This window comes from Arachis hypogaea, chromosome 14 (assembly GCF_003086295.3).
Source record: "Arachis hypogaea cultivar Tifrunner chromosome 14, arahy.Tifrunner.gnm2.J5K5, whole genome shotgun sequence".
NCBI classification, from domain to species: domain Eukaryota; kingdom Viridiplantae; phylum Streptophyta; class Magnoliopsida; order Fabales; family Fabaceae; genus Arachis; species Arachis hypogaea.
In genome coordinates this window covers 17,789,841-17,800,718 of record NC_092049.1, presented here as the reverse complement: position 1 = coordinate 17,800,718, position 10,878 = coordinate 17,789,841, and the positions used below count along the sequence as shown (strand labels likewise).

At 35.0% G+C, this 10,878-nt stretch overlaps 2 protein-coding genes across 2 annotated transcripts; both read right to left on the bottom strand.

The window, feature by feature from the left end:
- Positions 1-529: 529 nt before the first annotated feature.
- On the bottom strand, positions 530-2,887 carry LOC112741714 (pectinesterase/pectinesterase inhibitor-like). The gene is made up of 2 exons (XM_025790798.3): positions 1,741-2,887; positions 530-1,608 (listed from the first exon to the last, which is right to left on the bottom strand). The coding sequence occupies exons 1-2, from the start codon at positions 2,807-2,809 to the stop codon at positions 773-775; spliced, it is 1,905 nt and encodes a 634-aa protein (XP_025646583.1). The 5' UTR covers positions 2,810-2,887; the 3' UTR covers positions 530-772.
- Positions 2,888-3,279: 392 nt separating this feature from the next.
- On the bottom strand, positions 3,280-9,586 carry LOC112741713 (probable acyl-CoA dehydrogenase IBR3). Its single transcript, XM_025790797.3, has 17 exons — positions 9,123-9,586; positions 8,877-9,014; positions 8,450-8,590; positions 8,238-8,369; positions 7,934-8,119; positions 7,637-7,714; positions 7,314-7,424; positions 6,939-7,037; positions 6,750-6,867; positions 6,357-6,619; positions 5,573-5,767; positions 5,289-5,431; positions 5,103-5,187; positions 4,815-5,024; positions 4,386-4,538; positions 3,880-3,984; positions 3,280-3,791 (listed from the first exon to the last, which is right to left on the bottom strand). Exons 1-17 carry the CDS (start codon positions 9,258-9,260, stop codon positions 3,600-3,602), a joined length of 2,487 nt encoding a protein of 828 aa, XP_025646582.1. The 5' UTR covers positions 9,261-9,586; the 3' UTR covers positions 3,280-3,599.
- Positions 9,587-10,878: the final 1,292 nt, after the last annotated feature.

Below are 10,878 nucleotides of genomic sequence, written 5' to 3'. Positions count from 1 at the left end.
AAATAAATAAATATTTTTTATTTTTATTTAATTAAAAGAGTGTTATAATAAAAGTGGTGATATAATATATATTTTAAAAAAATTAAATACTGATGCGAAAAATAAATTCTACATGACTAGTTATTATTTATCTATATTTTAAACGTAACACTACGTATAAATTTATTATCGTACCAAAGCAAACACCATATATTAAACTTTTTAAGTATATATATATATATATATATATATATATATATATATATATCTTATAAATGATTATTTTCATACGAGTACATCTTTATAAATAATCACTAAATATATTATTAAAAATATTATTTATATACTAAAATTAAATTTATGATATTTATATATAAATATATTTAAAATTTAATTTATTTTTAATATATATTTTATATTTTAATATATATTTTATACTAATAATTAATTTTAATGACTAATTTTAGTGTACATATAGCTTAATTGATATATAATATTGTTGCTTTTTGGTGCAATATAATATTGTTGATTTGTTGCTTAATTACATGGCTTTCAAAACGAAAATAAATTATAGACATTTATAAAAATCATAATATTTTGCTACCTACAAATAAATAGACTTAATTTCATTCTAATTTGACATATAACACGCACTATTTATATATTAATATATGTATTTGACCAAGTGTTTTGGTCAATTAGCTACTAAATAAAGAAACACACAAATGTATTGTACATAACCATTGGTTGCACACTTGATCACTTTCTTTAGGTATAATTCCAAAACCTTGAGTTATGCAGTGGTGGCAGCGGCGGGTGCTGAGGCTGTGGTTTTGGCTGCAGAAATAACGCGTGTGGCTGCGGGCATGGCAGTTACGATAGTGGGGACAGGTGTAGCGGTGGTGCCGGCGTTAGTGGTGGCAAGCAAGGGACCAAGACTGTACGGAACACCAGAGTTAATGATCCAACCATCACGATCAGTTGAATTAGCAAGCTCATAGAATCTTCCAGGATAGTAACTCATGGCTTCAAGAGAATTCAAGACCTTAAACCCAGGCCAGTTAATCCTCTTCGACGTGTCAGCACCAGGACCCTTGTTGTTATACTCATAATACGTACACGTGTCCTTGAACGCGCTTCCCATCCATGGCATATATCCTTCAGGCACAAAGATATCATCAATGATGGAGTCCATGATCACCACCTTGGAGTATATCCTCCATGGCCTACCCAAGAATGAAATCTTGGTTTTCAACGTGGCAAGTTGAGGCTCTCCGGTGAAGTAGCAGCTCTGGAAAACCAATGCAGTTGGGCTGTCAACTTTGGTTCTGCCACCTGCTGTGACCATGCATTGTTGGTTGGATAACGGCTTTCGGACTAGTAGCTTGCAGTTTTGGAAGACTCCAACTGCATCGCCGAATACGAAGTCTACGGTGCCTGTTATGGTGCAGTCACGGTAGAATTGGCGTTGGGATTGGACGTAAAGCGTGTCTTGGAAACCGTCCATGTGGCAGTTGTAGAACACGGCTTGGTCTGCTGTTACTCTGAGTGCCACAGCTTGGTGCTTTTCTGCCCCTGCTGTGTTCTCGAATCTGATATTCTTCGCCATGAAGTTGGCAGCATTCACACCTTTACCAGAAACAATACATGTTTAGATGATTTAACAGATTTGACTAAATTATCATATAACAATTCTCAATTATCAACTTCGCACGAAAACAAATTATGAATTTCCACCTAATTGTAAAGTTCAAGGCTTACCGAAGGTTGCGGTGTTATAAGTTTGGACACCATCCACATAATTCTTGCTACCGGTGAATATAGTTTTGTCAGGGCCATCTCCAACAACTATGACATGATCCATATTCTTGACAACATTGACATACTCTTTGTACACGCCAGCCTTAACGTAAATTATGAAGGGACTTGAGTTCTTCTTTGGCACGGTTTTAAGAGCATCGGTGAGTGTTGTAAACTGTCCACTGCCGTCTTGAGCCACAACTGCATTAGGCTGTCCAACAATGCCACCAATGCCGCCGGTCGGACCCGCCTTAATAAGCTTTCTTTGGCTTTCACCCACCCATGAAGGAATCCCATCCTTAGAATGGGAGGTTTCTTCATCAAGAAGCCTCCTATGGTTAGTACTACTAGCGGCGGTTAGCGAGCTGAAGTCGAATTGCTTGAGTACCTTGGATATTCCGTTGATCATGTCCAAGGCATTGCTACTAAGTTCTAGGGAGGTTTTGAGCACATTGGCCATGGTTTCGCCGGCTTTTGTCGTCGTGTTATCGAAGCCGGCTAAGCATGTTTGCTGGTGGGTAATGGTGCCTGCCACCCAAACCTTGATATCATATGCATATTCATTGATTCTGCTTAATTCAAATTTGTCCATTTTATCAATTGATTTTTGCATGTCGTCAACCGCATAGCCCAACACTTCTTTGCATATGTCCAAGGCTTGTTTTGTCATGTTGTCCTTTCCCAATTCTTGATATAAAGTTGAGTTTTCAATGTGACTCGCTAACTCAACCGTTGTGTAGTTAAATGCTGCTTTTATGAGTTCTTTCATGTCTGAGGTTTTGGTTGATGCATCTGCAAGACTCTTTTCACATGTTTCTTTGTATTCCGTGGATTGGCAAATCACCTCTACATTCTTCTGAGATTTTGCAACGTGGGGCTCCTCCTCGTCGTCTTCTCTGCCCTTTGATCCTTTTTCTCGGTGGCTGGTTATGCCGATCGCCACCGACGCGATCATGGCCACAAGAAGGATCATGGAGATGCTAATAATGGCCAGTTTCTTCTTCTGGTCTCCGTTACTACCTTCCGCCATTTTGTTTTTCCTAAAATAAAAATGCTAATGAAAAAGATCAAAGAAAATGTTCCTTGGGCAGTGCTTATCAATGCCCTAGTGAACTTGTGATTTGATGAACTTAATTATCGCTTGCTATTTAAACATCGAGTGGTATACACCACAATATGTCTATTTTTACCCAAATGCTAAACTTGGCATATTTATGTAACAACAATTGTTGAAAAACAATGGTTAAAAATGATGAAATCTAGAGGAGCTCCTTGAATCATGGAGTTCAATGTGTAAAGATAGGAAAACAAATTAACAAGGAGGTTGAAATCGGTTATAGAAATTTGCCAGCCAATGGCAGTTGCATAATATATGGCTATTTTGATAAGGAACATTCTGCACCATGATAATATACTATGATTTACAATTTGAATTGCAGTTTATGCATCTCAAATTATGATTTCAAGAATAAAAACCAAGCTTTCAAACTTGTATAGATATTTACACCAAAGTATAATTTATTGATATTCCATCATAGAGTATTAACAAACCCCATACACAATTGGGAAACTTATTGTGAACAACATTCATACACATTACTCTGAAATATATTACATACTCCTGAATTACATTTAATGCATAATAATCTAAAACATTCACAACCACCCTTTTTTAATAGTGTCTAGAACTTAAAAATGAAAAAAACAAAAAAAAGATTTGAGGGATTGTGAATCTTCCTTGCTTAACCTACTGCTTTCCTTTCTTTCTTCTTCTATGGGGTTTGCATTTGGTGATTGTATGTTGAAAAAATTTCACTTTCTCAAAGCTTGGCTCTTTGAAGTTCTAACTTGGCAATGGTACCCAAGTGTACTTCATCCGGACCATCAGCAATTCTCAGCGTCCGTGCGGCGGCCCACAGTTGTGATAGGACTGTGTCAGACGACACACCAGCTGCTCCATGCACTTGAATGGCCATGTCAAGCACCTTCAGCGCCATGTTTGGTGCGGCTACCTGCTCGAAAACAAAGCACAGCGTCGAAAGAAAACCAACATAAAGTGAAAAATCTTAATAATTATTGCAAATGGGAATGAGAACTTACCTTGGCCATTGCTAGTATCCCTCTAGCTTTTTTGTTTCCATGCTTATCAAGCTGGTCAGCTGCTTCTAACACCAACAATCTGGTCTTTTCGAGCTCTATACGGCACTGAACAACAGAAAACGAAATAAGTATAGAGTTTATGTAATGTTAAAACTATATGAGATCGTTTTGTAAGAGCAATCTATCAGATTACTGTTAAGTGTTAATACTCTCTTTAAGTTACCTACATCTACAATTTTCCCTCTTTACTAACAATTCAGATTTCTAAGGCAATGTAGAGTATCACCAACTTGACAATCCTCTCATCATTAACAATGATAATTTTAATTATTAGCTAAGAAAAAAATTATGATTGTTAGCATAATCATCAATTTAAAAAGTAGCAATCTTATTAAGTATTCTATATTATTGGCGATAATCCTGTTAGGAAATCTTATTAAGTATTTTTGACACTCCTAGATTATTGCTTTTAAACACGACACCATGGATTTGCTCAATAGGGATACCTTTGCCATATCTGAAAGAAATGAACCATGTTGAGCAATCAACTTCCCAAATGTTCTTCTATTAAGAGCTCTTTGAGCCATCAAAAGCATTCCTCGCTCGGCAGCGCCTATCAGTCTCATGCAATGGTGCAGCCTTCCTGGACCTAGCCTACCCTGCAAGTCCGCAACAGAGGAAATATTTAGTGTGTCTGATATATCGCAAGTAATGCAAAATATAATATCTTCTAGAGGATACATTAAAACTAATTTTTCCATTCGGAAGATCATGATGTCAAACATCAGCAACATCGAATATGCTCACTTTGATACAACTTAGACACCTTTGAATGGTATTATTGCCTCCGAAAGATGCTAAGGTTTGTGGACAATAGAGTTCTAAGCAACATCAGATGCTGGTAATAATTAAAAAGGAAGCATTCCTCAACTTACTTGAGCAATCTCAAATCCACGTCCTTCTCCGAGTATAATATTTTCTGCTGGCACACGAACATTTTCGAATGTTACTTCGGCGTGTCCATGCGGTGCATCATCGAATCCAAACACCATTAAGGGTCTCTTTATTCGAACACCAGGAGTCTGGGTGTCCACTAAGGTCATAGATTGCTGTTTATGCTTTGCTGCATTGAAGTCAGTTTTCCCCTGTGCATATGTTTTGGTCACTCATGATTGATAGGAATAGCATACACCTAATGCAATAACTTTCAACTAAATACTCACCATGACTATGAGAATTCTGCATCGGGGATCCATAGCGCCACTTGTCCACCATTTTGTCCCATTGATAATATATGAATCTCCTTGTCTTTAAAAGAAAAAGAATAATTAAAAAATCAAGCAGCTTGGCTCAAATCTATGCTTTCTTTGTTAATTCCATAATGCATTTATAGTTTCGAATATTCTCACCTTTTGATAGAACACTCAATGTTCGTTGCATCAGAAGACGCAACACGTGGTTCTGTCATAGCAAATCCAGATCTAATCTTCCCCTCAAGCAAAGGAATAAGCCATTCTTGCATTTGTTCTTTGTTTCCATAGCGAAGTAACACCTAATATGCAAAATAACATGTTAGCTAGCTCCAATAAATATGCAAAGTAGGTAGAGAGAAGTGCTTATCACCCACAATGGAATCAAATTAAAGTTGATCGACTATGGACCAACCTTAAGAAACCTTCAAGTTATATCTTACCTCCATATTACCTGTGTCAGGTGCACCACAGTTAAATACTTGTGGGGCCCAAACAGAACGACCCATAATCTCACAAAGGTATCCATATTCCAGATTTGTGAGACCAGCACCCAATAACAAGTCATTTGCATCACTGGAGAGATCACTATTTCTCCCACCAAAGAGTATATTTTTTGCCCTTACAGCACTATCGCGCTGCATAAAAAATTTTAGAACAGATCTACTCAGAATTTATCCTTAACAAGATGCTAATACCAAAATGTGAAACTATTAGAAGTTAAAAAGTAATCACAGACAACAAACTCCAAATTGGATCTATCTTTCAAAGCTTTATGTGCTAAGACATATAGTTTTACATTCTATTATTTTATGCTATGCCTTCTGCAAAAGGAAAATGACCATCTAACCATTTTGATGGTATGCTATAACATAATAGTTTTCTGATTCTGAAACTTCCGAATTGGCACTCAAATCGAATATTTCAATGTACAATCAGGCTTGAGCTAAAAGTTATAGGTATCATCTGTCTAAACACATAGTATAAGGATTGAACTTGTACGAAGTCGAGTGCATTACATCAGAAACCTTCAATTTTTAACTTATTATTAACAGCATTTCACTAGAAAACTGGTCATAACAAGGTCTAGCAAACAATTCTATGCCTATTACTTAAGATGTAGAGGAAGCTATTATATATCAAAATCAAATGAGAGAATGCTAGATGCTTGTGAAATAACAACATACAGAAGAAATATATTACAGAAGAGCAGAATTAGAAGCATACAGGAATCCATAAGTTCCACAAGCCTTCTTTCTTTGCGATCTCCTTTAACTTCTCCTCAGCCGGATGAATAGTCCAACGTGATTCTGACTGGGCGAGTTTGTTGAATTCATTTTCCATGGGGTATATATGTTCCTCCATGAACTTGATTAGTTTGTTCCTTAATGTCAAAATCTTTTGACTAGGAACAAACTTCCCCCCACTTGATAGGCCCTGCATGTCGTTCCCTTCCACCAACTCTTTTGAATGGGCTTGTGCATTCACATCTGATTTGTTAAGAGTAAGAAAGCCTCAGCTATTGGGGTAGTGATAGTAACTGTTTCTAATATGATTACCTTCCAATAAAGTAAACTAAATTGCATATAAGACCCTATAATATTTAAGCAGTATAGCTACCGGATGGAGGATGCTGAGGAAGTACAGATTTCTGTTCGATAAAGTTCCAAGCAGCATCTATAAGACCATCTGCAAGTACCCCTGCGTGTCGAGCACGCTCACCTCCTGATGCATTACCCTGCATTGCACGAAAAGATTCAGTAAAATATTTAATCTTAAACTTCAATGCCAATGGCATCTTTTACATACCTTAACCCATCTGCTATATACTCCCGCAAAAATTGAAGCCCCTCGAAAGAAAGAAAAGGCAACATAGAACCTCCACTCAGCAATGGGCCATTTTCTTCCCTGACATCCAAAACTTGTCCGTTAGAGATTTATTAGCATAGATAAATGTAGGATACAAAATCAGCAACTACTTCATTTGACTATCGTCAGACATCAGATAAGTATTATATGATGCAAAATTCAGCTATGGAATAACATGTAGATGAAAATATACAAGTTTCAAAGGTGACAGCCCGAAATCAATATCCTTAGTCTATAAAAGAACATCGAATAGGTGATAAAAATAATTCCAAATTGAGCATATACAACAATGAATATTAGTGTTTTAGCACGTACTGCCACTGAGCAGTATTCAGCCAAATATTCCGGCAGTGAAGGAATTCCCTCTGGTAATCCACGTTCCATGCCTTCTCGTACTTTGTCAGGCCCAATATCTGCAATGTACGACTGCAAAAGAAAGATACAGTGAACTTCACTGGTAATCTAATTAACGAACAACCTACATAATGTGATACTATGATTGTTATTAAGATTAGCTTTAAAAACTCACACAATACCAACTGTTGAGATTGTATACATAAGATAAGGTGCAAAACTACCATGCAGTGCATACAATTCAAGGCTCAAATCTTGACACAAACATCAATATAGAGACATACCATACAGCTATATGCAACATCACACATTTGGTTACCAAGGGTAGAAAGTTCCCAGTCAAGTACACCAATTACTCGATCCTGCAGATGAAAAAAGATTCACCAGGCATAAGCCTTATGTAAAGATGTCTTTGTTATAAATCCCGAATGATAATCTATACATGAACAACATAAATTTTCACTTTCCTTTACCACTATGGTTATTGTATTCTAATTTTGTCTTAACCATGTCCAGAGAGAAAAACGTTTTTCACTCAACAAAATTAAGTTAATTATATATCCTTACTATATGCATCTTACCTCAGTGGGGTGGAATACCAGATTGTCCACACGAAAATCTCCATGAACCAAGCCAGCTGTTGCTCCTGAGGAATCTTCAGGTGGTATGTGATGTTGTAGCCAATCAATCAGTTCAAACATTCTCGGATTTCTTGCAGGTTTCCCCTCACTAGTTGAGGCAACATATTGCTTAGCCCACCTCTCAATCTAAAACAATCAGGCTTTCCATTATTGGTAAAACTTGGTTATCTAAAACTAGTTTGATTCGAAGCCTAGCTAAATAACCAGGCAATTGAATGTTTAATCATTTAAATGACTTATTTACCTGTCTTTTACAATAATCATTTCGCCGCCCATATTTTCCCAAACCAATGGAGTCCACATTGGCAGAATGTAAGGAAGCTAAGGTTTTAGCAGTTTCCAGGTATATTGCCCTTTTCCTCGCCGGTGCCACACCCTGATACATTGATACAACATAATTCAGAAATCACAGATTGAAGCAGAGAAGACTGAACATAACTGGCATGCAAATCATACCGGTAGCTTGGGGTCAATAAATATACGCCCCTCCAAAAACTCCATGATATAAAATGTTGTTCCAATAACATTTGGATCATCGCACAAGCAGAAAACTTTAGGAACTGGAACTTGAGTATGAGTGCCTAACGCTTTAAGAACCTGTGAGTTGGAGGAAAATAAACAGCTATGATGCAAAAATAATACATTTTAATCATGCAACTTCTTAAGTTTGCGACTAATTTTTTCCAATTTTCATATTTTTGCAGCATAGGTACCACACAACAGGTAAATCAATTGTTTTTCACTCTGATTAACAAAATAGCCATTTTAGTTAGCCTTACTCATCATCAGTGCCAACTAGATTCACTTAAAAAACTTCCTAGTTTTCTTCACTGGCAATACTTTCATCTCCAGAATAAAGATGAATAGTGAAAAGAAAAAGAACCTGAAATTCTCTGTCGACCGCATGAGCTGACGCCAGCAATTTCCCTGGAGGCTTCTTTCTGAGAACATATCGTTTCAAAGGTGACCCCACAGAACCAACTTCGATCAGGTACGTTGGATTGGACTGTCCATGCCCAAACTGCAACAATTCAACCCCTTAATTTACCATCAAAAGCAAGAGCTAAAAAACAAAAGTTCAATCCAAAAGAAGCATACCCAAAAGCAAAGAAAGAGGATCGAAGCGAACCTGTGAGACATTGAAATGGGAGGGTGAAGGAGGAAACCCAGAAACGTTGGAGGTACAAAAGCGGAGAAGAGAGTCAAGGCTGAAGTGTTGAGTTTCCGGGGTGAGCTTGGCAACAAGCTCCGATGTATTCACGGCCATGTCTGGCCTTCGATGTGTCCCAGAATTTGCAGATGAAGATGAGATGCAAGGTTTCTTTGCCGAAAATTTTTATGTTATCTTGGTTGATCTTCTACAATAATAATATAATATTGTTCTTGATTATGAGAGATGTTTATAGTTACTATCTATCTATCTATCTTTCCAAATATATCTATCATACATAGATAGCATAGTGCTCAGAACGACAGTTTTCGTCACTTCCTGAATCCTGATACAGCAGTTTAAGTTTTAAGATTTAAGTTTAACTGACCTCATGGCCGGATGGTCCCATTGGATTCTTTTTTGTTTATTTTAATCTTATCTTTTTTTCAGATAACTATATTATTAAATATTTATATGTCGTTATAAACCGAGAATAAAAATATTAGAGGTTTTTTTCTTGAAAATATTAGAGTTAAATTAAATAGATTTTATTCTTAATTAATTATCAGATTTTTAAAAAATGACAAATTTCAATTTTGAACGTTTGATAGTCCATCACTCCATCCGAATTTTCCACCCTTATTCAGAAGATTTTTTTAATTTATTTCTCACAATGTTTTCGGTTTCAGCAAGTTAATAAATAAATTATCACATATCTAAACTCCATTAAGAATTAAGAACTTGTTTGGATTAGTTTTTTTATTAGTTTTTAAGAAAAGATTTTTTTTGAGTTATTTTTTTTTAAATTTTACAAAAAAATATATTTAGATATCTCATGCAAAATAAATTTTTTTATATATCAATTATGTTTTAGATATAATAATATAAAAATATTTATTTATTTATTTATTAGATAAAAAATATCTTTTTTTAAAGAAAAAAATCTTTTAAAAAAGATGTAAATTGTAGTTTTTCAAAAAAAAAATATTTTTTTTTATTTTTTAGTGTTTTATTTTTATTATTAAAAATTTATCAAATATATTAAAAATAAAAAAATCTTTTTTTAATTGAAAAAAGATCTTTATCAAAATAATGGTGCCCAAACAAGTACTTAATATTAAGTTGTTACATTTATATACAGAAAATAGAATTTGCTTGAATGGATTATTAACTAATTTAGATTAGTCGAGTGGTCATTTTACTTGTCTATTTAACAAGTTCAAATTTTGTTGTGTGTATAATATACAATAATTTATTAATCCTAGATCTACTGGAATAAAAAATACATTAAAAATCAAAAAATAAAAATGAAAAGAGTCATTTATATATATATTAAAATTATTTTATATGTGTCATTATTTTTATGGGTACCAAACTAATGAAAAATAAAAACAATTTATTAAAAAATAATTTCAAATACCAAAATTATATGTTTAAAAAAAAATCTTTTTCTTATTTAAAAGAAATGTTGTTGATAAGTGCTTTAGTAGCGTCTATTAAAAATATGAGTATTTATCCATTTTGTTCTTTAAAAAATTTCGAACCAGATATTTTAGTTTTCAACTAAAACTAAATACTCGATTAGTCTCTAACAATTAACTCCGTTAGTCACTTAGGTCATTTACTCCGTCAACTCTAACGGAGGATAAAATAGTCCATGACAACTCTAACATAGGACAAAATGGTTTCTGACCTCATCTGTTCGGAAATGACATTGTTCTCTCCCAATTTCCAT